General features: G+C 46.9%; 1 protein-coding gene across 2 annotated transcripts in view; it reads right to left on the reverse strand.

The window, feature by feature from the left end:
* Positions 1-901: 901 nt before the first annotated feature.
* Positions 902-27422, reverse strand: part of LOC102449437 (cryptochrome DASH-like) — a 37566-nt gene continuing 11045 nt past the window's right edge. For both annotated transcript variants that reach the window (XM_075922858.1, XM_075922859.1), the window contains exons 6-14: positions 25917-26005; positions 23672-23745; positions 19946-20035; positions 17937-18016; positions 16141-16200; positions 14270-14427; positions 7157-7276; positions 4220-4396; positions 902-1909 (exon numbers count right to left, since the gene is read on the reverse strand). In XM_075922858.1, coding sequence (XP_075778973.1) covers positions 1799-1909; positions 4220-4396; positions 7157-7276; positions 14270-14427; positions 16141-16200; positions 17937-18016; positions 19946-20035; positions 23672-23745; positions 25917-26005 — 959 coding nt within the window. In that variant the 3' untranslated portion in view covers positions 902-1798. The remainder of the gene's footprint in view (positions 1910-4219; positions 4397-7156; positions 7277-14269; positions 14428-16140; positions 16201-17936; positions 18017-19945; positions 20036-23671; positions 23746-25916; positions 26006-27422) is intronic.

Consider the following 27422-nt stretch of genomic DNA (forward strand, 5'->3'; position numbering starts at 1 on the left):
CAAGGGTTTATCTGGTTTAAGGGCTTCTACATCAGTTTTTGAACTAGATTAATTTTTACCTGACATGTTTAAACCAGAGCCTCTTTTGTCAAGGCAGAGCCTGCAACTCCATGTGATCCCTGGTGGTAATGAACTCCAGAGCCAATCAAAGGCCCTCCTCTGTGGCTACATCTACCCTCCGGAGGTATCCCAGAAAAACTCGACCATGTCCAGGGAATGCATTTGCTCTTCCGCTTTTTTTTGCAGAAGAGCAAACGCGCTCTTTTGGGGAGCCCTGTATACCTCATTCTGCGAGGAATAAGGGCTCCTCCAAAAGAGGAGGCTTTTCTGCCATTTGGCCCCATCCAGTCAGGGCCAAATGGTGGAAAAGCCTCTTCCAGAAAAGCAATCGGAAAAAGCTACACGAATTGCAGAGCGCAATTTGCGTAGCTTTTTCTGAAAAAAGGCTATAGTGTAGACCTAGCCAGAGAGAGCTCTGCTCCCAGACTCTGTATGTGTGAATCTAGGCCCCTCATGGAGTGAAGATACCATGCAAGGGAACAGTGAGAGGAAGGAGCTATCTCAAGTAACCAAATCAGACCAGTTAAGACTTTTTGGACAAGAACAAGACACTTAAAATGGGCTCAGAACAGGACTGGCTGCCGTTACAGACCATAGAGCAATGTTCTGAAACACTCTGATGTACGTGCTGTATATAACATCAAACTTTCAGGCCTGGTGCCACAGGCAAAAAAACTACCACAGTGATCCCCAGTGGGATTCCAAGGTGAACCTGCTTTCTCTACAGCACTATGGAGGATACAGTCAAAGTGAACAGGATTCTGGTACCTTAGCACAGCCATTCCGCCTTCAGGTCTCCATCAGAAGAGTAAAAATCAGGAAAGTAAAAACATTCCAAGGCAAAGGTTTAAGCTGTTTAATGGATCAATGTTTTTAAGTTTTACACCCTGAAGCACATTAATATAAGGAAATTCAGAATAGGTTTTTCCAATATATATTAAAAAAGTGAACACCTTCTCCAGTCTGTAATATGAGGTACAAATCAGTCTATAGTAACTATAAGCCCCAGTACAAAGCAAAGGCACTGGAAAAGCTGTTTGACCACTTGACAATAACAAGATGTCCCTACCATTATGGTGAATAATTACTACTTATAAAGCCCCTTTCAACCCAAAACTTAAGTGATCCCCGTATATAATCAATGTATCAAATCACTCATCACCCATCTCTGGGGTGGAACACATTAGCTATTGCACAGCTCACAGCAACAATGAAAGCAGAAAGTGAAGAATACCAAGTCAGAAAATCAGCTGGTGTAAATCAGTGTAGCTTCACTGATTACAATAGAACTATGCTGATTTACACCAGGTAAGGATCTGGCTTTAATACATCCAGTTGATTTCTGAGGGGCATTTAGGTGGGCAAGACATAATTTCCACCGCTCAAATTTGGTCAGAATACAAGGTTCGCACCTCTGATCTTGTTAAAGGTGTCGCAGAATTCTTAAAAATACAATGCTCAAGAACTTCAGCTCCTTTCTGAATCCCAATCAGCTGGCTCGTAAAGAGAACCATTTTTCAAAGATTGAAGATCAAAATCTTGATCTATTTGAAGTCAATGGCAAGACTCCTTTGATTTCAATGTGTCCAAAATGTCATTCTTGGTTTTTTTAGCTATTAATGAGAGAGAGAAGTTAGCCAAGACATAGTAACCATTATCAGCAAGTAACCATTATCAGCTGGAGTTTTCAGCAGGCAAAGGCACATCCATCACTTCTCCAGAAGTGCAGGGGCTGCCTTCATGATACATCTTTGTTGCGAGAGAAGTAAAAATCCACCCCTCTGTCTTTGTGTTGCTTTGGTGTGTGTGAGGGATCTTTCTTTCCCCTCGGAGGGTGGTCTCTCTTGTTCTATAATTGAGAGAAGAGCAGAGAAGAGTACTGACTGAAGCTAAAAGAACTTCTGATGTTTATGTTATAAAGCAACCTAGACAGCTCACAGTCGTCAGAAAAAAAGCATAAAACACTTTTGCTCTAGCCAGATGAGAAGCAGAGAGGAAGAATAATGCTAGTCTTGGACTTGAGAGAGAGGTTCCATTGTCTGTCAGACTTCCTGTGTGACTTTGGTCACAGGTGTTGTGATACATAAAATACATTAGTGATTGTGACAGATACTATGGTGATAGGGGCACAGTTCCTGAGATTAGAACAGGGGAGGGCAAGATATGTCTCATGGGTTGGATCCAGCCCTCAGACAGGGATCAGCCCCAGGCCCCTCAAAGAGGCTGGATGCTTCATGTGCCTTTCTGCCCCAAAGTGTGTGGGAGGGGGGGCTTTGCGTGCTTCCCCTAGCACAATTTCTCAGCTCCCGTTGACCACTGCAGCAGGCAGGGAGCCTGCCTCAGATTCCTGCTGGGTTGCCAACTGGGAACCAACTAGGTAAGCTCCTCTCGGCCAAAGCCTGCCTCTGGCACCTCACCCCCTCCTACACCTCAACTCCCTGCCTTGGGTCACCACCCAAACCCTCTGCACCTCCTCTGCCAAAGTCACAAGTCCCTCCCAGACTCTGCACTCTCTTCTATACCTGTCCCCTAGACCAGAATAGTCTCCTGCACCCCTTTCTCCTCCCAAACCCTGCACCCAACCCCCTTTTTACCCAAACTCCCTCTCAGACCCCGCATGCTCTCCTGCACTCCAGTCCCTTACCCCAAGCTCCCTTCTGCATCCAACCTCCATCCCAGACCTTGCACCCCCTCCATAAAAAAGTGTGGCCCTTAACTTCTTACCAAAATCTTGGAGTGGTCCCCCCATCAAACTGACGCAAGGATTAGAAGCATGCTGACGAGGGGGAAAGGGCTCACATGTGACTCCCATCTCACTTTACAAAAAGTTGCTTGGATTAAAAAGTTCCTGTTGAAAGATGATCACCCGTTCCTCCCCCCACCCCCAAAGGGGCTCATAGTACAGTGAGTCACTTTTCTGCCGCAGACTGCACACTGAAATGAAAGAGGACTGACTATTCTAGCTCTCAACACCAAAGCCACTGGTCCTTACTCAAAGGATCTCAGTAACGCCGCAAGGAATTTTGCCCGAGTCAGAAACTTGGGCCCTCAGTATCCAAACCCTCCATGAAGGCTAGTTTCAACCTTCTGCTTGGTTTATTAACCCCCCAGAATCAAACTGATCTGTGACAAGAGGGAAACAAAGTAATGAACATCTGTGAGATGAACTATACAGCCCCTGGGTGACTATAGCAGCAACATGGTCAGCAGATAGAAGTTGGCAGCGCTCAACCCTAAGACTGAGCCCGTTGTTAGTTTTGTTGTACAGGCAGTCCCCGGGTTACGTACAAGATAGGGACTGTAGGTTTGTTCTTAAGTTGAATTTGTATGTAAGTCGGAACTGGTACATATTGTAGGGGAAACTCTAGCCAAACATTTCTCCAGAGCTCAGTTTTATTCTCCCACATCTCACTTCCCTCAGTCCTTTATTCTCAAGCTGAGGTGTCTGCTGAGAAAAGCCGCTCTGCGTCTCCCTGGTCTGCTGGGGGGGGGGGGGGCCCGCGGCGCGTCTCGGCGGTCTGCTGGGAGGGGGGCGCAGCTAGTGCGGGGTTGCCTCACCCCGTTTGTAAGTAGGGATCCGATGTAAGTCAGATCCATGTATCCCGGGGACTGCCTGTATTTTCTAAAAGGCAGATCCAGTCTGAAAAGTGACTCAATACCAATGGCCTCTTGTGGTCCCCTCTTTAATGGGTCTTTGTAATTCCAGATCACACGTGTTCAGTTTACAAGTCCAATGGGTATTTTTACTAACTGCCAGCCTCACCGACTGACTCCTCCTGGGATCTGAGAATCATACTGGGTTCTTTTCTCCTCATACACAATCATCTAGCACAAGGTATTGGTATATGACACCTTGTGCAATCTCCTGGCTTTCAATGGGGTTGCACAGACCTAGACAGACCAGAACTTAGTAAGGAGGAGCTGTGATAGATGCACGGTCAGACCAGAAGAGAATCCAGCTCATACTCCAGTTACATGGATATCCAGGGTTCATTCAAAATTAATCTTGTACCCAGTTATGGACTTTTTAAATGATTTGGATTAAACTAAATCCTTAGTTCTTTCTCAAACACCCATGGGAGAGAATTGCACAATTTATACTCACATTTAGAGCAAAGAGCAGAACTCCCTAGTTCAGTTGAAACTTCATAGTACTTACAGGCTTCTGGTTGATATGTCGGCTCCATTCTCGGGCCAGGACGACTGGCAGTGGATAGGTCTCCCCAAGCGCTATCCCCGCTTGTGAGAGAGCAGCATTGCTCAGTGCCCAGAGCGTGTGTATCTCCCCTCCCTTTATACACTGTATTTCTGGAACCCACAGTCGGACATAATCTCCCTGCAAATGGAAACAATGTTCAGAGAGGAGACACTCACACCAACAAGGCAGGATATAATCTGACTTCCAAACAAGGATAGGAAAGTGCTTTATTAACTGTAACAAATGATACCCCGAGAAATGGGGACACATAGAGACCAAGTATTTTGAAGCCTTACACCAAGTATTATACCAAACCTTCTGTTAGGCCTCAAAATCTGTAATTAGGCATCTGATCAGGTGGCCTGATTTACAGAGACGCCAAGAACGTGCACATCTTGTTAGCTTCAATGTGGGGGATACTTAGGGTATGTCTAGACTACATGCCTCTGGCGACAGAGGCATGTAGATTAGGCTACCTGGCATATGAAAATGAAGCGGAGATTTAAATAATCGCCGCTTCATTTAAATTTAAATGGCTGCTGCACTGAGCCGATCAGCTGTTTGTCGGCTCAGCGTGGTAGTCTGGACGCTCCGCAGTCGACATCAAAGGCAATTGTCGACTGCCCCAGTAAACCTCATGCCAGGAGGCATACCTGGGAGGTCGACAAATGCCTTTGATGTCAACCACGGAGCGTCCAGACTATCGCGCTGAGCCGACAAACAGCTGATCGGCTCAGCGCGGCAGCCATTAAATTTAAATGAAGCAGCGATTATTTAAATCGCCGCTTCATTTTCCTATGCCGGGTACCCTAATCGACATTCCTCTGTCACCAGAAGCATGTAATCTAGACGTACCCTCAAAGTCCCTGGGAGCGTCTATCCCTAACCCAGAAATAAGCCCACTTCATGTGTTATGACATGGGAGACAGCAAGGAAGGGGAGTTCTCTAGGTCACCAGGAAGCTGGGGAATGAAGCAGGGGAAGGGTTAATCTCCTTCAAAACTGGTTCATTAGCAGTGGTAGGGGTATGAAAGGGATAACTAACCCCTTCCCTTTCCTTCACACTTGCCCCACATCCTCCTCAAGGTGAGGGTCAGGAGAAAACTGTAACTGTCCTTTAATCTCATATCTGTGGGTTTCAACCTTCTGTCAGGTGCATTACTGTCTTAGGCCACATCTAGACTACAGAGAAGATTGATGCCGGGGTGGTCATTCTGGCAGGTCTAGTAAGGACCCATGGAATCAAACGCTGCGGACGCCCCCGTCGACACCAGAACTTCTACTCTTCATGAGGAGTAAGGGAAGTCAACGGGAGCATTTCTCCTGTCGACCTCTCGCTATGAGGACAGTGCCGAAGCTCAGCTTAAGGTACATCTACACCAGCTATGGTTTTACTATGACCTTCGGCAGTAGTGTAGGCCTGGCCATAGGTGATCAACTCAGTCCTTCTCATCATTCATTTCTGTTTCCCCCATGCAGGTGGCCTGCGTTTAGGGGCGGCCCATGGCTATAGGTGGACTTGGCCGCCGCCTAAAATGCTGCCGCCCGGGTCACCCGATGATGATGTCACGGGGGTGCCCAGGGCGTCCACCGATGATGTCAGGCCATTGACAGCCCTGCAGGTGGGGGCGCACTGCACAGTGTCTTGACAGTATGCTAGTTACCCAGGGAAATGGCCATTAAACACAATGCTTGTCATGGGGACGGCCACACACCCAGACTTCCTGAGCCGGGGAACAGATTCTGAAACCAGCTCTCTTCTTGCCCTCATCACCCCTAATCAGGCAATGTCTGCAGTCCAAGGGATTTTTCAAACAGCGGCACCTGTTGAGCAGGTTCTTCTGCTCTTCCCATGGAAGCTGCTGACTGCATTTAGTTTTTTTCAGCACCCACCTGAATATAAACAGAGCCTTGAATAACAGCTCAGATCGTAACACGCCTTTTGATTTCTCAGTCAATGCACTAGCTTTCTTAGGGTTTTATACCGCTGCCGGTCTCCACAGCATTTGAGCAAAGGGTTGGCTATTCTTTTGTTAGCCGCTCATTGTGCACATTCATCTCCTAATCTGATTTCACTCGTCTGTCTCGGCAGCTCTCCTCAGCAGAGAAGCTGCTCCTCAGAGAAGACAAGCTAAGAGGCACGAGAGCTAAAAATCTCAGCACTATAGACTGCTGGATTCCTTGCTGATGAGAAGAGAGCACTGAAAAAACAATTCCAGCTAATAATCACGATGGAGCAGGGTTCCCGAGGGACGCAGAGACACACACTGCTGCATACCCCTCTGACCAGCGCGGCTGCATTTGGGGATAACCTAGTGGTTTGAGCATTAGCCTACTAAACCCAGGGTTGTGAGCTCAACCCTTGAGGGGACTACTTAGGGATCTGGGGCAAATCTGTCAGGGATGGTACTTGGTCCTGCTGTGAGGGAAGGGGACTGAACTTGATGACCTCTCAAAGTCCCTTTTAGTTCTATGAGTTAGTATATTATATTATATTAAACTCAACCTGTGCTCATTAAAGAATGAAGATCAAACTAAATTACCTTGGCCACTTTTAAAACAAATAAATAGGATCAACAGATGAGTCCCCAAATTTCACACTCAGGAGGCTAAAGTGAAGCACCTAAGTCCACATTTAGGTGCCTAAATAAGTGGCTTGATTTTCAACAGCTTTCAGCCTGCCCCCATCAGCTCCCACTGAAGTCAACCCCACATAGCATAACTATGGGTCCTCATGTTTGAAAATCTTACCAAGGTGGCTCTGAAAGTCAAATCAAAACCTTATTTGCCATGTCCATAACTGCTGGAGTTTTGGTTTGTTCCCCGCTAGGAAGAAGTAGAAGGGAAGAGGAGGAAGAGAGCTACGTAGCAGTTGGGGTATTTCGCCAGGAGACTTACGTTGCTGTCGTAATCCAGGCCTTGTTTAATCATGTTAAACTTCCTGTTCTCCCTTGGGTCATTTCCAACTCCAGCGCTGTATAACCAGTTTCCATAATTGCTGCAGACATCATAATCCACCTTAAACACACATGGAAAAGCCATCAACAGGGCTGGTTTTGCTGTTCAGAAAGAACTGGGCAGAGGGAGGAAAATCACGCGGAGACAGCCATTGCTCTGGCTTCTGGGTGTGTGCCTACACACAACGCTGTGTGGTACCATTAAAGTGGTACTACCTCCCCTAATGTGAACACAGTAACTGCAGTAGAAAGGCGCTTGCACCAGTAGAGCTATTTCCGTACAGGAAGGGGAATGAGTAATGCTGTGGCAAAAAGGCACCTTTATAGTAAAATAACTGACTCCACATTAGGAAGAGGGATGGGCTGTACCACTATTGCATTTTTTGAACCCTCACCATAGCTACACCAGGACAGAATCTGCATGTGGGCCAGCTCTTGTACTGATGGGCCCTGCCATAGGGTGTGGCTGCTCCCAGCACCTCCTCTTGGCCAAGCATGGTGCACTTAGCACTGCCTGCCTCAGTTTCCCTCTCTGAAGTGTGTCTCAGCTGGGGCACTGGAATCGGGTGGGCAAAGGGCTTATATCCCCACCCCCTTTTACCAAGAGAAACATAAGTGCTGTGGGAAAAACATAACTGTATTGCCAGGCCAGCCTTAGGGCGGGTGACATGGATGAAAGAGGCACCCCGTGCAGCGCAGAGGTACGCCGTGCCAGCGAGCACCCACAGCAGTTAGTGACAGTGGGGAGTGCTGTGCTCCCTACTTCTGTTGCCTGGATCCCATTGCACTAGGATTGTGAATTAGTGCCCTGACGTGCAGCTTCTCTCCCCAGGGAACACCTCATCTCTTGCTGCCTTTTAGGCAGCTTTTAAATCCACAGCTCGTTTGAACCCCCCATCCAATCAGACTCCGAAGCACCCAGGCCTTGGGCCACCTGGAAATGTGTTCTGCAGCACTGCTGGAGGGGGGCTGCTCCCAGGCACCACTCTCTCGCTCTGCCCTCCATGGCTCTAGGGTTGCAGCTTCCCTGGGCTCTTCTCCTTGCGGTAGCCAGGACAGGACTTTGCAGCAGTTGTGGTACAGAGTGCAGGGGCCAGAGTTCACTGAGCTGATCCCAGGGGTTCCGGCAGCGTCCTCCCCACCTCCACCGTGCCCTGCGCCTGCCCCATCAGTGCACAGAGCCCAGTATCTCCTGGGACACCCGTCCCCAGAACCTGGGATTCCCCACCCCAAGGGATACCTTCTCTATGGCCAAGGATCCCCCTGACCCCCCAACCCAGGATCCTTCCACCCCAGAGGCTACACCCTCTATAGACCAGGATCTTTGAACACATCCAGTCCACAATCCGGGATCACCCCTATCTCTAGGAACACACCCAGAGCCCCCATTCTCTCCCCAGCACACCTCCCTGTTGCTGTTTAAACCGCCACAAAGCCGAGCACATCTGCTCCCCTCCCCAGGTACATCCCCTCTCCGGGGCTCAGGGTCTGACATCCTTCTCCCTCCACCCTTTGGTGAAACAGACGCCTTCCCCCAGGATCCCTCTTGGCTGGGCTGACGTGTGGCTCTGACGCTGCCAGGAAGATACCCCCTGGGCCTGTTACCCTGCTAAGCACAACCAGCACTGCAAAGAACGGGAAAAAAATCAGCGGGGGAGGAGGGAAACCTGGCAGTGTGTTCTCTCTCTTAGGCTGTGGAACAGTATTCCAAGGGAAGGGCTGAAACCCCGAGGCTTGCGACCTTTAAATGGACACTGGATAAAACATGCTGTTAGAAGCATGGAGACAGGCCGAGATGGAATGGTCACACAGGGCTTTTCCTCCTCTAACTTCTACAACCCAATCCCATTATTCTGGGAGTACAAATTCGGGTGCCAATGACCGGATGCCTGGATCCCATTGCACGAGGCTTGTGAATTAGTGCCCTGACATGCAACTCCTACTACGCCAGCCATGTAGATCCTGCTGCGAGGACAGCTGTCTGCAGGGCCCCTGTATTAAGCTGAACCCCGAGTGTGCCCCCACTATATGGTAAGCATGCATTCGGTCGCTGTTACCCTGCTGTGTGGTTCCCATGGTGCTTGTACTGTGAATTTTTGGCGCTCACACCCTGCTATATGTATCATAGTGCTGGCAGCTCTAGTGCCCTGGAGTAATGACGAATTTGACAATAGTGCCCACGTGCAATATTCTGGTTATATAGGTTACAGCTGTGCTCTGCGGGATATTTCAATAGTATTTTAATTCCTCTCTCAGACACTTTGGCCTTGCTCCCACCCCATCTTCTACAAAGTTTCTGGTGCCTTTGGACTCCGCTCTCACCCTGCCAGCCTGGGTGACGGATACAGCTCGGCCCATGTCCAAGTCACAACAAACATGACCCCTTCCAGGGTACCAAGAGTCCAAACTGAAAAGGTGCCACTAAAGAGGCCCCTCTGCCCTTCAGAGCTTTCTCTTCAGCCCTCATCAAGGCACAGTTTCCAGCCTCTCTGGACTCCTCCCCTCATGCTATGGCATAGAGGCAGTTCCCCTGGAGTAGCATTTAAGCCAGGCCAACCTGCCCTCTGGTCAAACATCTGACTGACTTCAATCAGTCCTTTTATGAGGCAAGTGTATATTAATCCAACATCTGACCCTGCATTGTCCCACTCCCGTGTGGCATGGCTGTGGCTGACCCCATCTCCCTCTGAAGGCGCCAGTCACCCTGGGACAGGCGCCCTCTCCATTCCCACAGCAGCAGAGCACCTCACACTCTCCTTTGTATTCTCCCTCAACTCCCAGGCATTATTAGGCCCATTTTAAAGACAAGGACCTGAGGCACAGTGATAATTCCACTAGGTACCTTTGAAAACCTGGCCCTGGGTGACTTGCCCACTTTCACAAAGAGAATTAGTGGCAAAGGAGGGAACTGATGCTAGGTCTCCTACATCCCAAACTGGCAACCTAACCACTGGGCCATCCTTCCTCATCGCCCATAAGTAAATCTGTACAATACTTTTCTACTCATGCAAAGTTTCCAATTTTTCCCTGTTATCCTCTATGGGCCAGATTCTGATGCAGACACCAAGCAGAAAATCTACCCTCCATATGAGAAGCACAGGGTGGAAGTTGCCACCTCAGTCCTGCCTCTGCACAATTCCCAGGGACATTTTTCTTGGGGGGTCCCACACATGGGCTAAGGGCCCCTGAATGCGCACCCCCCACCAGGAGGGGCAGCCTCTCTGGGGTGGTTGCCAAGCAGCAGATGGGTATCCATAACACTCTTTAGCTACATGTGCTTTATGGGAACCCATCGGAGTGCAGGAGGCACCTCTGCCCTGAACCAGCATTCAGCCAACCTTGCAAAAATGAATTTGCCCTTTGGTTCATGCACTTCTGCCTGTGCACAGCGCACATTAACCCCTTACTGCCAGGCATGTCAGCCCCACATCTGCAGGAACAGTGCAGGGGATGGACAGGCTCAGTGTGGAAAGGGGATGGAGGGACTCAGATGACTGTAATATTTAGGGTGTGTCTACACAGCACCTTAAACTCAAAATAAGATACACAAATTGCGTATCTTATTTCGATTTTATTTCAAAATAGGTTATTTTGAAATGTGGCGCATCTACACGGCACCACATTTTGAAATAAAGCGCTATTTTGAGCCATCCCTTATTCCTCATGCAACATTGTTTACTGGGATGGCGAAATAGCACGCCTGTGATTTCGAAAACTATTTTGAAACAACGGGCGGCTTGTGTAGACACAGCTAGCCTTGTAGTGTAGACATACTCATAGATTTGGTGGTGGAAGGTTGCTTTACACAACCGAGAGCAGCTCCTGACCCATCTACTTACACTAGATCTCATCATAACCCTTCTGTGTAACCCAAGTCTCTCTCACCAACGCTGGTGTTTGGAAGGGTGGCGGTAGATGTGAGGAGCCAATCAGGATATGTCTACACTGCAGGCTTTTGCTGGCAGAGAGTATGCTAGTGAAGCACTCATTAGCATTTGTCGTGCAGTCATTTGCATATTCTCTGCCAACGCTTTTTGCTCAAGAGGTTTTTGCGCACAAACAAGCAGTGTAGACAGGTCTATTTTGCACAAGATCCTTATAGTGCAAAAAGGGGGGGTTGCGCAAAACGGACCCGTCTACACTGCTTGTTTTTGTGCAAAAACCTCTTGCGCAAAAAGCATCGGCAGAGAATATGCAAATGACAGTGAGACAAATGCTAATGAGTGCTTCATTAGCATCCTCTCTGCCAGCAAAAGCCTGCAGTGTAGACATAGCCTAACGGTACTACAAGGTATGCAGGAGTCCATGGTACAAGGTGCAGGAGTTGGAAGTAAAGATGAGTTTGCATCAATCATTCCCATCAAGGATAAGGGCCTAGGCAGAGACAGACATATCCTGGAGGTGACTGTGTGGTTGCTAAGACTGTGTCACCAGGAGGTCTTCTCCTACCTTGTTCATGGGATGCCGTTCTGCACAGACTTTGTCAGATAAGTCACCTGACTGGGATATTGGTAGAGAAGGGTACAGCTTGTTCAGGAAGGACAGTCAGGGAAAAAACATGGAGGTGTTGCCTTGTACAATTTGGACTTTCCTGGTCCAGCATGCTCGGGACCTGACTGGTATCAAACGGGAGTTTTCCAGACAAGGGTAAATCAGCACCAGCCCCCTCTGCTGCTGGCCTTCAGGCTCTCCTTGGGGCCGGGCGGGGACTGCCAGGCTCCTCTTCCGGCCCCCACACAGTGTGGATGTAGTTGCAGATATCTGCAGCTAGGGGCGGCCCTTCCATATATGCGGTGGCCTAGGGCGCCAAGCTAAATGGGGCACCAAATGGTGGCGCAGTATCATTGAGGGGTTTGGAGGTGGGGGCGCCGATTGCATGGTTCGCCTAGGACGCCTGTTGCTGGCAGTTAGTCTAGGGCCGCCCCTGTCTGTAGTTCATTTTTGCAGATACAGATGCGGATACAAATTTTGTATCTAGAACGTTGCAAATTTGCAGATATCCATCTCATATCCATGGGTATCTGCATCTGTGGATCACTGATGGAGATGCGGATGTAGATACCAATTTTGTATCCATGCAGGGCTCCATTCATCCGTCACTGAAACGCAGCCATCCCAGCGATAATGTAAATACAGTTCCCATTTTCCACTGTAGTGAAGGAGTATGCCAGACTGCCACATAGAACCTGAAACTGCAGCAGGGATTTGTGCAGACAGTAGTTATTCCAACTGGAATTTATCCAGGACACTAAGGCTAACACTGCTGCTTTTTCAAAAAGCACCAGTGCTTTTAGTGCCTTTTGTCTGCCATCAGGACATGGGTTTGTAAGGCTTATCTGAAAGAGGGTGAATCCGGGTCACTGGAACAGCACTGATTTACAGGATAAAAAGGTCACCACACTGAATTACCCACCCCACTATGTGCACAGTTCCCATCCAAGTCCTGACCCAGCCCTGCCTCATAGCTCAAGGTGCTGTGACTGTTACAAGCCTGAAGTGAGCCTTGGAAATTTAGGCATCAGACAAGCTTGTTTCTATTGTAGCTTCAAGCTTCCTGTAGGTGACAGTGAAGCCAATGGCATTGTGGGGGCCAGCCCCAAGCTGTAGCGTAGGTTAGGAAATGCCCTCTTCATCTGCAGACGGCAGGCTGGGAAGCCATGACTTAGCTTTCTAAGATATCCACAGCCATGGCTAGCAGCAAGCACTCTGCCTCTGATGTGCCAGCTACATGATGCTAGCAGGGTGGGGAAGGAAAGATTAAATTAGAGCTCACTATTTTAAAAAAAAACATCCGTGTCATTAACTTCTGGGGCCAAAACCAACACAGATTAGATCTGAAACTCTCTAGCCCCAGATTCCATAACTTGGCTTGGTGAGAACAAACGCTGATAAGAGACACTGCTACTGAAGTGAAAGATAAATAGAACTGCGCTCTTATCAATGCCCCTGGCAGGATGCGTGAGAACCTAAGAGAAGAGTACAGGAAAGGACTATTACAGGACTACTCAACGGTGGAAGCCCGGTGGCCACAATGATTCTCACAGCACGTGCGCAGAGCCGAAACTTAAGTGTGGCTGTATATATATGCAAATATATGCCAATTGCTTCTTTCACATTGACGGGCATGAATACAAAGATTAAGGCAAGTCTACACAAGATGCAGGCCCCATTTAAGTCAGTTCTGCTGATATTAATAACATGCAATATTTACCTGATTTCCACCTGTATGACAGCACTTTTAATGAGCAATGACAGTCCAGATATTTAACTACTAAAATGCATATCAACAGAAGATCAGTATATTGCCTCGCCATTGTGGCGCGTGTTCCCAGTGGGGACTTCGTTCAAAGGATCCCACCCGCGGGCTACATGTTGAGCCCTGTGTAAACACAAACCACACTATGGGCTGAAAACAAATGGGCCGTGGGCCACAGGCTGAGTAGCCATGGATTATTATTTAGCCAGAGCCCCGCTGTGCAGGGTGCTGGACAAACACACAGTGAATGACAGTCCTGAAGGGTCTTCATTCTGACTAGACAAGACAGACCCAAGACGGGAGAAAGGAAGCATCATGCCCTGTTACAGGCTCAGAGCGAATAAGGACCTGATTTTTCAGAAGTGCTGCATATCCACAGCTCCCACTGACGTCATCCAACAATCAGGCCCCTGTGACTTGCCTGCAGTCACGCTGGGAGTCTGGACAGTCACAAACTCAGCTCTGCCCTCCTGAGTCTGGATCCAGAACCTTATCCACAAAGCTGCCCGTTAATCTAGAAGATCTAAATTCTCACTGCAGGCATTAGAGCTACATCACAGCCGAGGGCAATCTTTCCATGCTATGGGAAACTTACCCTTTTTGACCAAAGCCTCTGAACTGCGTGCCGAGAGCACCCCAGAAAGAGTGGACTCACTTTTATGATCCTTCTTTGAGCCAAGCTACTAGTGAACTCAAAGGGAGTTCTGTTCCTTTATGGCCTGTACAAGGTGACCTGTTGTCAGTCACCCGCAAAGAGAAGCACAAACCGCTCCAATCACATGCTGAGTTCAGTCTTACCAGCAGGTGTTCAAACCATTCTGCACCCATCCTCCAGTCCAACCCCAGGTCCTTAGTGAGAAAGCTGGCAACGTTCTGGCGCCCTCTGTTGGACATGAAGCCCGTCGCTGCGAGTTCTCTCATATTGGCATCTACAAAAGGAACCCCCGTTCTTCCTTCTGCCGGGACAAGAGACACAGAGCGGGGAGGCAGCATCGTTACTGGTTCAACTGTCATCAGTCTACAGCTGTGCATACGGGGATAGCCAAGTGGGTAGGGCCCAAACCCATGTGTGACAGGAGGGACAGAACCTCCCCTATGGAACCACCCCACAGAATTTAATAGGGATGACAACACTCGGGTTCTATAGAAATTAAACAGGGCTCTGTAGAAAGGATCTAAAATGGTTGCTAGGGAGAAAATGATGGAGAGTCTTGCACCAGGCTTAATCGTCTTCTTGCACATAGTTGCCATGTTTTGAATTTAGGCAAAATAAAGAGAAAACAATGAGATTTACCAAACGCTGATGGGTCTTTAAAGGTAATAGCCTGAAGGGACATATAAGGCAAGTTATACCTTTACAGGTTAAATCAGGTGGTGTCAGTAGAAAAAAAATATGGAAATGTGTTTGTAGTAATGGATATGATTTGTTCTGCTTGGGTGGAAATGTGAATTTATTAGGTTAATGTTAATAATGCCAAACATTAGTATAAGCTCATGAATTCAGACATTTTAAGTCCAGTAAAGATTACTGAGCAATTTGAATGATTATATTTTCTATTGATGGATGGTAATAACAAAACAAACAAAAAAAGAAAAAGAAAAGAAAAGATCCTAAAGGCCTATAGAATTTAATGGAGGCTTAAATCTATTCTACAGGTTTTCGCTTTCCTATAAAAATCTATAGCTGGCACAGTGGTATGTAATATTAAACACTACAGGACTAATTGAAAACAGAGAGAGGTTATTGTTGCCTTTGAAATTCTAGAGGGGTTTTCCTCAAGGGCAGAACTACAGCTCTGCTTGAGCTGAAAGAAAATCAATGAGTCGTATCATTCCCTCACTCAGAGGTGATGAAAGTAAAGGAAATTCTGATCCAAAAGCCTGTAACTAGCATATTCTCCCACAAACCTACCAAACATCCTCCCCCCAGACTCCATGCCGCTGGGCATGGGTGCTCAGGGAGGAAAGTTGCTCTGTGCAGCAGCATCTCTGGTTGACTCTTGTTAGCCTCCTCCTCTGCACCCCTGAACGCCCTCGGAGGGATGAGAGAGGGGGAAATACAGGAAAAGTGAGGAAGCCAGGGATAAGCATGGATACCCCTGCACACCATGCGGAGCGGCTGGGAGCTTCCCCCTCCCCCTTCACTTTCCTCGTCACAGTCAGCAGCTACAGGCCTGATGAGGAAGCAGAGAGGACCATGGGGGCCCAAACATTTCTTCTCTGGTTTGACTATCTCCTTGTACACATATCGCAAAGGGCAGAACTTGGCCATTTGCATCTAGTAACTTGGTCCTGGTCCTGGTCAATGTTCCTCTAATCTTTTCCATCCATGTGCAGAATAATTTTTATGTGCGCGGAGACATGTGCAAATGAGCACCCCCAATAGAAACACGAAACCTAGCTGAGAGTGCTCTGCTAGTGAGCTGGGTGGCATCTGCATTTCTCCTGAGCAGTTGCACAAACACATGACTTGCAGGGAACACTGGCCCAGAGAGACACTCAATGGCGGCAGAGCGCTGCTAGGTATCGCGCTGAAGTCAAGATAGGGCTCTTTATTGCTAACAAACTCCAAGTTACAGAACCTGACTCTGCCCTCTGACACACCACTGTAAACCCGGGCTGACACCCACATAACTGCGGTCACACCCTGGCCCACAGTTTCAACTGACCTTTCCAAGCATCAAATAGCTTGGGATCTTTCTTCCAAGGCACCTCTTTATCCTGAAGTCCTGTTGGGGAAATGAACTACGTGTCAGGGAACACCAGCACCGACATACCAGAATAATAAACAAAGCCACAGTGACAACGTGAGAAGCCTTAATAGCCACTGCAGTTTGGGTTCAGGCCAACCCAGGAGCTCTCCTGGGGTACATCTACACAGCGAGGCTAAACTTGAAATAAGCAACGCAACTTGAGCTACGCTACGGGTATGTCTAGACTACATGGCTCCATCGACGGAGCCATGTAGATGAGTTTACTAGACATAGGAAAATGAAGCGGAGATTTAAATAATCGCCGCTTCATTCACATCAAAATGGCCGCCGCGCTGTGCCGATCAGCTGTTTGGCGGCACAGCGGGGCAGTCTGGACATGCCGCGGTCGACAAGGGAAGCCTTTGTCGACCGCTCCAATAAACCTCATTTCACGAGGCGTAACGGAACGGTCGACAAAGGCTTCCCTTGTTTTATTTATTTATGTATTATTTAAATCGCCGCTTCATTTTCCTATGTCTAGTAAACTCATCTAGACATACCCTAATTGCTTATTTTGAAACAGAGCACTCTTCCTCCGACTTCCCTTAATCCTTGTACAATGAGGGTTACAGGAATTGGAGTAAGAAATCCTCCAAGCTCAACATTATGTTGAAATAACTGCTTGCGTGTAGACGTGGACTATGTTACTTCGAAATAACATCAGTTATTCCGAAATAACGCTGCTGTGTAGACGTACCCCCGGTGATCTGCAAGGACACCTAGTGATTAAGGATTAGAATGGAAAGCAAAATTCCTGTTCTGATCCCTTCTGGGCTTGTTCCTGCTCCCTTGAAGCCAATAGGATCGTTAGTCAGGAGAGCAGGGGCAGGGCCTAGATTATGTCAACTGAAAATTATTAAAAAATCAGATTCCCTTGCGTGCTTCATTTGCTATGTGCTTTTCTCCAGCACGGACAAAGAAAACACACCAGGGAGTGCCTCTCTTTGCTGCTCTTGCCTGACTAGCATGAGGCTGCAGCGCTGTGAGGCCAGGAAGCTTTATGCCCAGACTAATTCTTTTCACTCTTACTATTTTTTTAAATCTCACCACGTCATTGCATAGACTTGATACAGCCCATTCCTCACATTTAATAAAACCGAAATGATGGATTTGAAGGACCTGGCAGAGCTGCGTGATCTTCGGGTCAGCAAACTCTGATACAGCACCAAGCACAATGAGATCTCCATTTCGGTTTGGGCCGCTAGGTCACAGGTCCCCAAACTGAGGGGGGGCCTAGAGAAACATTCAGGGGGGTGCAGCACGACCCTGGCCAGCCCCCACAGGGGATGGGGAGGGAACACCAGCCTGTTCTGCTCTGCTCTGGCTCCAGCTCAAGCCCTGTCTCCAGCTAAGAAGGGACATCCGCCCCTGACCACAGTCCAGCCCTGCTCCCAGCCACAACCCCGACTGAGGCTCCAACCTCAGAGTCAGCTCCCGGCCCCGCTCCTGGGCCCCTGGGCAGGAGAGGGCACAGACACACTACATTATGGCTAAGGGAGGGCATGACATGACTAGTTTGGGCACCACTGCTCTAGGTAGTAGAGTGATAATAACAACTTCACTAAGTGGAAGGCAAGGTCAGTGGCATACGTAAGGCCCGCAGTACCACGCAATCGGATCACAAACCCCCTTTGATATCACCAATACTGCTAAATGGCAACTGAATGAGAACTGACATTAATGTCCCTTCAAAGCATGTTACTTAAACTCACCTTTCAATGAGAAAATCCTTGTCCCATACTTCAGGGCCACAAATCGGAAGTAATCCCTCCACAGGAGCTCAAATATGACCCTAAAACACATAAGCCATGTCTTCATTTCTGCCTCTGATCAATATAAAGATGGGGTGCAATCCTGACCCCACTGAATTCAATGAGGGCTTTGCTATTGACTTCAGAAGCGCCAGGCTTCATTTCACCTAATGGCCATCACTAATCACATCCAGTGTTTTATTTACACCACGTCACGTTGCAAATATGGTCACGTGACCAGGCCATGCACAAAATCTACCAGTCTGACTTTTATCATGAGGATTATAACAGAAAAAGTCCTCACTGAGTACAGTGGGTGGATCGCTTTCCAAACCTCACGCCAAAGCTTGAACAGAACAACTTAACTCTCTTCTGGGGTGCAATTCTGCACTTCTGAGAGGTGCTGAGGCTCTGACGTAGCAAAGCACATGCATATTTTTAAACTCCTTCCACAATGCTCTACTGACTGAGAAGGATTTAAGCAGAGACCTCCATAGGACTTAATAGCCTTCAGCTTCCTTCAGGAGATGTTCACTGACTAGCAGGATCAAGTTGTTGGTTGTTTACAGTCACTTATAGTAAAGTCAGCTGCTATCTATGCACAAATAATTGATGTGATAAGCCACAACTCCTAGACACCTGAGATCAGCATCATCCACTGCCTGGGCAAAAATGTTCTGCTCACAAGATCTCTCTGGAAGTCTGGTTTAGATTATAGGCCAGGACATAAGAACATAAGAACGGCCGTACTGGGTCAGACCAAAGGTCCATCTAGCCCAGTAGCCTGTCTGCCGACAGTGGCCAGCACCAAGTGCCCCCGAGGGGGTGGACCGAAGACAATGATCAAGCGATTTGTCTCGTGCCATCCCTCTCCAGCCTCTGACAAACAGACACGGTGCCAAATGCGGGACAAGAAAACCACCGTCATGCAACAAGATAAAATAAACCTCATACACACGCCATCCCCAAAGAGACAGTTTGTGTTCAGCAGTGTTATCTATTTCAGTGACTGGGATGTGTTTAGCTATTTCATCATGTCCTTTCACATGTATTTGAAAACGTTTATCATTACAGTGTCTGTTTGTTGGACATCAGAGACACAGGATTGGAAAAAAACAAGAAAAAATTAGCACATGCATTTTGGAAATGTGCTGCTTTTTTTTAAGTTTAGACCACTGCAAAAACACACACCAAACTATTTTTAATCAAAATTTTGAATTTAAACACAGAAAAACAATACAGAAAACTTCTGACCAATTTTGCTGACACTGATTTTTTGACCAGCCAGAAAGCTGGCTAACACTTTTTTTGGAAAAACATCACAAAAAGGGATTTTTTTTCCCGTTTTCTCAACCACGTCTAGCATTAGGCCTTGATCCAAGTGGATATATTTAACTGTACAACTGTGAGTAATGCCACTGAAATCCAGAGGACTACTCACGGCACAACAGTTAAGCAAGCAAAGCATGGTAAAACGGTTAAGCCACAGATGGCTGGTTAGGGTCTCAGATACAATGGTGATATGATTGATAAAGAAGGCAAGACAGTCACACAGGGAGTCTATGTTATTTTATAATATTTCAAATATGATGTCAAATCCTGGCCATGTTACTAATATGAGAAATCTCATTCTTTCCAGAACGATCTTGTTTGCTCTGACTTTGTAATGCATCGTAGAGAACAATGAAGGAATTACTTTATTATTAGTCATAATCGTCTAATAATAATAATTAATATTAACTATTTCTACTCGCAAGATACTCAAGGCCTTTTGGTGACCAATGTAACCAATATTAGAAACAGAAATTCAATGGGGCCTGGTAGTAGTCAGCAAGCAAGCTCAGGAAACACCAAAGTTAATCAAAAACAATTGTCGTGAATCATTTCCTCTTCTAGTTCATCTACAAACTAGATGTAAGTGTACATTTCAAAGACAAAAAGAAAGCCATGTTGATCTGGTTGTGTCCTACCAGTATGTGCTCTGATTTGCAGTTCTCTCTTTCTCATACTTCCGGATCTGCTCGTAAATATATCGGGGTGAAATACAGCCTAATGCTAGCCTGTAAACACAAGGGCAACATTTAAAAAGCAAGACCATTATAAGGAAATGAGACCTCAAGGCATACACAAAGACAGTGTTTCTCAACCTTTTATTATAAAGTACCCCTTTTAAAAAAAAAAAGTTATAAATACCTCCAGTACCTCCAGTTTTCAGACACACGAATTTTTTTTGTATCATTGCAACACATTTGTTTAAACAACTTAATCATAGCTGGGCAGGCGATGAAATTTTTGGGTGTAAAAAATACAAAAATAATAAAGCGCTATAAATCTTAACACAAAAATTCCGTTTTCTCCAAATTTCAGTTGGGTTGACATACCCTCCAGACTTCTCTCAAGTACCCCTAAGGGTACTCGTACCACTGGTTGAGAAACACTGCACAAAGAGAAAGGGAGGATTGCCTTGTGCTTACAATGCTAGAGTAGAACTGAGAACACCTTTGGTCAGTTCCCCGTTCTACCACTGGCTCTCTGAGCCCTGGTCTACACTACAGCTTTATTTTGAAATAACCCACCTCTTGGTCAAATGCATAAGCGGAGCATCCACACTATCAAGCCCGTTATTTTGAAATAGGAGACCACTTACTTCTAAATCTGTACTCCTGCTTTTCTCGGGGAATAACGCTAATTCCGAAATAGCGGTAGTATGGACCCTCCGGTGCCACTATTTTGAAATAACTACTCCCCAGAGTAACTCGAACTAATTACACGCCAGTGCTTCCAGGGGCTCCAAGCTGAGGTAGTGCATCCACATTTATGGAGCCTGCCTCGGACTAATTTCGAGGCTTCCCCATAGTGGGGACATGCTATTTCGATTTTGTCAAATTGGGAGGTATTAAGTTGAATTTAGTATTTCAAAATAGTTTCCTAGTTTAGACATGGTCTGAATGACCTTGGTCAAGTCATGCAACCCAGCTTTACAGCAGGTGTGATAATCCCTCCCTCACAAGGAGAAGCTCATTCATCTCTGTGATTCTACCGTGATGGGAGTCATCGAGTACCTCGGTGGATAACTTTAGACAGGGAAGTTTGAAAGTTTTGCCCTAGGTGACTTGTTCAAATCAGTCGTGGTTTTAGTGATTTAACTAGTGAATCAGTGACAAAACCAGAAATGGAATCCAGAAAGTCAAATTCCCTGTCCTCTGTTCCCGCCACTGGAAACCCTTTCTTTGAATACAAGTCTACTACTCCAGGGGAAATTCTGAGCCATTGCAGCACAGCAGAAAAATACCCCCTCGCCCCACACACACAAATTTTCTTGGCTTCCTTGCAGAAAATGATTTGTGTGAGGGGGCAAAGAGAAACCGCACCAGTGCTCACTCACCCCTCCCAGCAGCTTGAACGCCCTGTTCAGGCAGCCTGGGGAAAGAGATAAATCACTGGGGGGAAGAGATCTGGAAATGCCCCAGTCACCGAGGGACGTTCGTTCCAGCTGTGGTGGGGAGGGGGCAGGGGAAGATGGAGATGAGTTCCCCTCCTCCTTCCCTGCACAGAGCAGCTGGGAGTTGATCTAGGTCAGATCAAACCCCAGAAACTTCCCCTGGCTGCAGGAAGCTCTGAACCACACAGGCAGGGACCTGGCCAGAAGTGCAGGGAGGCGAGTCTCACGGTGGAAGTTCCAAGTGTAGGGGAGTGAAGTTTTGCTGGGGGACTGGGTGCGAGGGGATATGGCTGCATTGGGCTTGAGCCGACAAGGGGTGCAGCTCCCTGTACAGCAACCCCTTTTCTCACCCACATTCCCAGAACCCCCCCACAAGCTCCAACTTCACTGAGCCTCACCCCTTACATCAGGAGCCCCCACACACCCAGACCTCCCACTGAGCCCCACTGCACCCTGACCCCTCCACCCCAATAAGCCCCACTCCTTCTGCCCCCCAGCCTTAACCACTTTTACTTGAATGCCCCTGCAGAGACCCATTTCCCCCACACGGAACCCGTGCACACCCGGATCCCCCATGAAGCTTCCTCTATCCAGACTGTGCCATACAAAGCCCTGGTACACTTAAGAGAATTCTGCACAAAAAACATGGTTTTTAATTTAAATTCAACTAAGTTCTGAATATTTTAATTTAAATTCCACTAAGTTCTGAATATTTTAATTGTCAAAACAACACAGAAACACAACAACAATATAATCACTCCATTTCAATTATCTTGGTAATTTATTTCAAAATACTTGTCAACAAACATTTGAAAATGCTGTGATTACATTGTATTGTTCTGATAAATAATATATGTAGAATTTTAAAATATTGTGCACAGAACTTTTAACTTTTTGGCATAGAATTCCCTTAGGTACTGCTGATTCTAGACACCTTTGGGATCTGAGAAATGCTTTTATCTTGATCTTTCTTGAATTTTATTTGAATAGATCTTGAGTGGACAGTCATTTCAGCAGGTGAAAATGTTTAAGAAACTGGTGACTTTTGAAAAAATATGGCCCCAAAAGGTTTTCCTTGGTTTTAACCCTCTCAATATGTCTATCTGCAAAGTCAAGTGGCAGGTGCAGGAATGTGACTAGCTGGAATTCTATTTGACAATTATTATTTTATCTTCCAAACACCAACCCATAACTTTCACAAACAGAGACGTGACTGTATGCCTGATGTCATGTAGTTGAATGTGAGCACTTCAGCACATGGACTAATCTTGTTCCATTTGGAAAGCACTTAGCTGATTGTGGACTCAACCAAAAACAAATGTGAAGTCATGCTAATATCCTGCCACAAAGCAATAGTCCATGAAAGTGGCCCCAGAATCCATAGATCCCAATTTCAAAAGGAGAAATACCAGATCTGAATAACTTTCACTGTTGTGTGTGGCAACGTTGTAGCTGTATTGATCCCAGGATATTAGCGAGAGTAAGCTTAAAAGCTTTTCTCTTCCACCAACTGAAGTTGGTCCAATGAACGCTATTACCTCACCCACCTCATCTTTCTAGATCTTAATAAAACACAAGAATGTTCCTAGAAAAAAAACCAGATTTGATTGCAGTTCAGTCAGGGACATGGGAGTCTTAATACAGTGTGATCCTGTATCCGTCCATTTGGTAGCTGATCAGATAAGTAGCACACACCCCTGAAAGTCTCTCTGACATCAGGACAAATTTGGTTCTGCTATACCAGTGTAAATCTGGAGTTAACTCAGTATCTCCCAAGATTGGGCTCACGGTCCCTACATAAAAAAGTATCATGTCTTTAAAAACTCAACAGATCAGATATGTCAGTGTTCACTGGTTGTACTGCGCCACTCCTGCAGTGAGGAGTGCCCATAAACTCAGCAGATCTGGCCAGGTGAAGCTGGCCTCTGCCATGCCACTGCCCGATTCCGGATTTCAATGCAGTGGGCACTGCTATGGCATATCCACACCTCTGCGATTCACAGCTACAACCAACAGTCCAGTGGGAACTTCCAGCAACTGGCATTCTGTGGAGCAGTCCTAAGACTATGCTGCTTTACTCTTGGATACCAAACCAGCCCTACAATGAGGGACAGGGCCTAAAGGCATTTTACAGCTGCCTTTGCTTTACAACCTCAATAAGCCATTGCTAAAGGCATCTCAGACACAAACACAGTTCCATGCCATCAGAACCTGATGTTTCAACAGTCACATGAAATTAAGGAAGAATACTTACCATGGTGCAAACTTGGTTGAATAATCTATTCCTATCAGTCCATTTCGAGTCTCCTTGTAAGATGCCACCAGGTTCTATCCAAGGAAAAATTAAAAACATTATCTACACAGCTGGCAAATTTATACTTTCCTGATGTTAGAGACAGGCATTTTTGCAGGACAATGGTCCCTCTAGTGGCAATCTAGCAGCATTATTTTGCTGTCAAATTATTCCTGCCAATGCATAATATTTAATGGCCCCAGTAGTTTTTATTACAGATCCTAGTTTAGTTAAATACAGATAGTCCCCGACTTATGAACGAGTTACATACCAAACACTTGGTCATAACTCGAGCTGTTCATAAGTCGGACTCCATTCATTTATGTGACTGCGCTGTTCGTAAGCACGAATCACGCGTTCGTAACTCGGGGACCAGCTGTAATGCGCTTCATGGGAGGTTGGTCCTAAATACGAATGGTCTTAAGTCGATGCATACATAACTCGGAGACCATGTGTAAATTCTGCGTCCTGCTTTACTCCGTAGTAGATTTTTACAAGCACAATGGGATATGGTCTCACTGATTCCTACTGGGAATAATAAATCAATCAATCTCAGAGGGGTAAGTGTCTTAGTCTGTAACTTTAAAAACAATGAGTTACATTGTTACATCCTGTGGTGCCTTAGGCTACGTCTACACTGCAATGCTATTTCGGGATACTGAAGTATCCCGAAATAAATATCCTGCATTTTCACAGCAAGTCCATTATTTCAAAATATAACCGGCTCACTATTCTAACATGAAGACAGATTAAAAAGACTTGGACTTTTCAGCTTAGAAAAGAGGAGACTAAGGGGGGATATGATAGAGGTCTATAAAATCGTGAATGGTATAGAAAAAGTTAATAAGGAAAAGTTATTTACTTATTCCTACAATATAAGAACTAGGGGTCACCAAATGAAATGAATAGGCAGCAGGTTTAAAACAAACAAAAGGAAGTTTTTCTTCACTCAGCGCACAGTCAACCTGTGGAACTCCTTGCCAGAGGGTGCAGTGAAGGCTAGAACTTTAACACGGTTCAAAAAAGAGCTAGATAGATTCATGGAGGTTAGGTCCATCAATGGCTGTTAGCCAGGATGGGTAGGAATTGTGTCCCTAGCCTCTATTTCTCTGGAGGTGGGTGATGGGAGGGATCATGTGAGGATTACCTTTTGTGATCCCTCCCTCTGGGGCATCTGGTATTGGCCACTGTTAGCAGACAGGAAACTGGGCTAGATGGACCTTTGGTCTGACCCAGTATTATGGCCGATCTTATGTTCTTCTTACGTCCCTGTAAACCTCATTTTACGAGGAGTAAGGGACGTTCTGGAATAGTAAACAGCACCAAATTCTGAAATAAACTATTTCAAAATAAGATCAAAATAAGATACACAATTTGCATAGTTCAAATTGCGTATCTTATTTCGAGCTACAGTGCAGGGTTAATGCACCTTTTGAGAATAACAAAAATATATATAGTATCATAGGGTATGTCTACACTACCCCGCTAGTTCGAACTAGCGGGGTAATGTATGCATACCGAACTTGCTAATGAAGCCCGGGATTTGAATTTCCCGGGCTTCATTAGCATAAAGCCGGCGCCGCCATTTTTAAAAGCCGGCTAGTGCGAACCCCGTGCCGCGCGGCTACATTAGCAAGTTCGGTATGCATACATTACCCCGCTAGTTCGAACTAGCGGGGTAGTGTAGACATACCCATAAGCTTTTGTGGGCAAAACCCATTTCATCAGATGAACTGGAAAGGAATAACAGAAACCCAAAATGTTATATCAGAAAAAGAAGTGGGGGGGGGGGAGGGGGGAAGAAACCTGTAAATTGTAGCTTATGAGACTAATTAAGTGGGCTGGTAGTGTCCCATACTTAGCTTTTGATATAAAAATGAGGTGTTAAATGCAGGGAAGGCTGGCTTTATAAGGCAACATTCAGTTAATGTCTTTGTTCAAGCCCAGGAAAAGAGACTGTGACCTGCTGAGTGACTTTAGGCAAGTCACTCTGCCTCTCGCTCAGTGCCTCAGTTTCCCCATCTAACACACAGAGATAAATGATGGTGGTTTCCGTTGTAAAGTGTTTTGAGATCCATAGAGGAAGAGTGCCACATAGGTGATGAGGAAATCCCAGTGGGAGCTGAAACTTCTGCCTGCCCCACTAGGGTGTCATTCTGGCAGGGGGAGGTAAGAGAGGGCACTGGGGGAAAATGCACACACTTACCGTATCCCAGAAATAATGCTGCAGCCTCATTAAGGCCTGAGTCTCTCCTCCACTGCAGGGGAAGGCTGTTCGCGGATCAGCCAGAGGCTCTGCCATGGAAAGCAATGAAAACAAGCCACTGGAGGCAGCCCAAAGGTAGGGTGAACCAAAACCACGGGGGAGATGCCTACAGGGCTACGGGTTTGACTCTTGCTGAGTTAATATGGAAACATTAGTCTCTGTCACACGTGAACGGGAACTCTCCTCTGTGCCACGCCCTTAAGTGGCAGGGCCACAAATGAGGGCTCTGAGTCTGCTACTGTTGGAAGGTGCAGGAGTTAGCCCAAGCAATAGAGGCTTATGCTTAAGAACAGGAGCGGGAACCTTTTTTGGGTCGGGGGCCGCTGACCACAGAAAAAACAGTCGGGGGCCACACACGAGAAGCAAAAACAAAACCAACAAAACCCCCAACCCTCCCTGACATGGCCCCTGACTGAGAAGAAGAAAGACACGCCCCACACCCCACATCCCACTCCCCCAGCCTAGCAGTTTTTGTGTGCTCCAGCCCCGTGGTGGGGCAGCAAGGAGACTGGAGTGCACAACAACTACTAAGCTGGAGGGTGGGGGGCGATGAGCCTCGGGAGCTGGATCCAGGCAAGCCAAGGGCCACATTTGGCCCCCCAGCCTGAGGTTCCCTCCCCCTGCTTTAGAACATTCCCATGGTCATTGCTGTCTGATGGCCCATCCTGGGGGAAGACGCCATTACACACATTCCAAGACACTGGCTGTTGTGACAATCCTTTGTCCTTCTAGGCTGCACTCGGGAGTCTCTGGGGCTACGTCTAGACTGCAAGCCTCTTTCGAAAAGGAGCGTCCAAACTACAACCAGTACTTTTGCAAAAGCAAGCCGTTTTTTCGAAAAAGAGCACCCAGGCAGTCTGGATGCTCTTTCGAAAAAGCACAGTTTGCATAACATCGTGCCTTTTTTCGAAAGAGCACTTTTGAAAAAAGGCATTCTTCCTCGTAAAATGAGGTTTTCCGCAGTCGAAAAAACTGCCGCGTTCTTTCGATTTACTTTTGAAAGTATGCGATAGCAGTCTAGACGCAGGGGAAGTTTTTTCGAAAAAAAGCTACTTTTTTCGAAAAACCTTGTGGTCTAGACACACCCTGGGAGAGTGAGTTCCAACTCCAGCAGCTCATGACACCCAGCTTCCCAGGGTATGTCTACACTACCACCCTAGTTCGAACTAGGGTGGTTAATGTAGGCAACCGAAGTTGCAAATGAAGCCCGGGATTTAAATATCCCGGGCTTCATTTGCATCTTGCCGGGCGCCGCCATTTTTAAAGCCCCGGTAGTTCGGACTCCGTGCCCGCAGCTACACGCGGCACGGAGTAAGTAGTTCGAATTAGGCTTTCTAATTCGAACTACGGTTCCACGAGGTGTACCAGTAGTTCAAATTAGAAAGCCTAATTCAAACTACCTACTCCGTGCTGCGTGTAGCCGCGGGCACGGAGTCCAAACTACCG

The sequence above is a fragment of the Pelodiscus sinensis genome, chromosome 2 (assembly GCF_049634645.1).
Source record: "Pelodiscus sinensis isolate JC-2024 chromosome 2, ASM4963464v1, whole genome shotgun sequence".
Classification (NCBI taxonomy): domain Eukaryota; kingdom Metazoa; phylum Chordata; order Testudines; family Trionychidae; genus Pelodiscus; species Pelodiscus sinensis.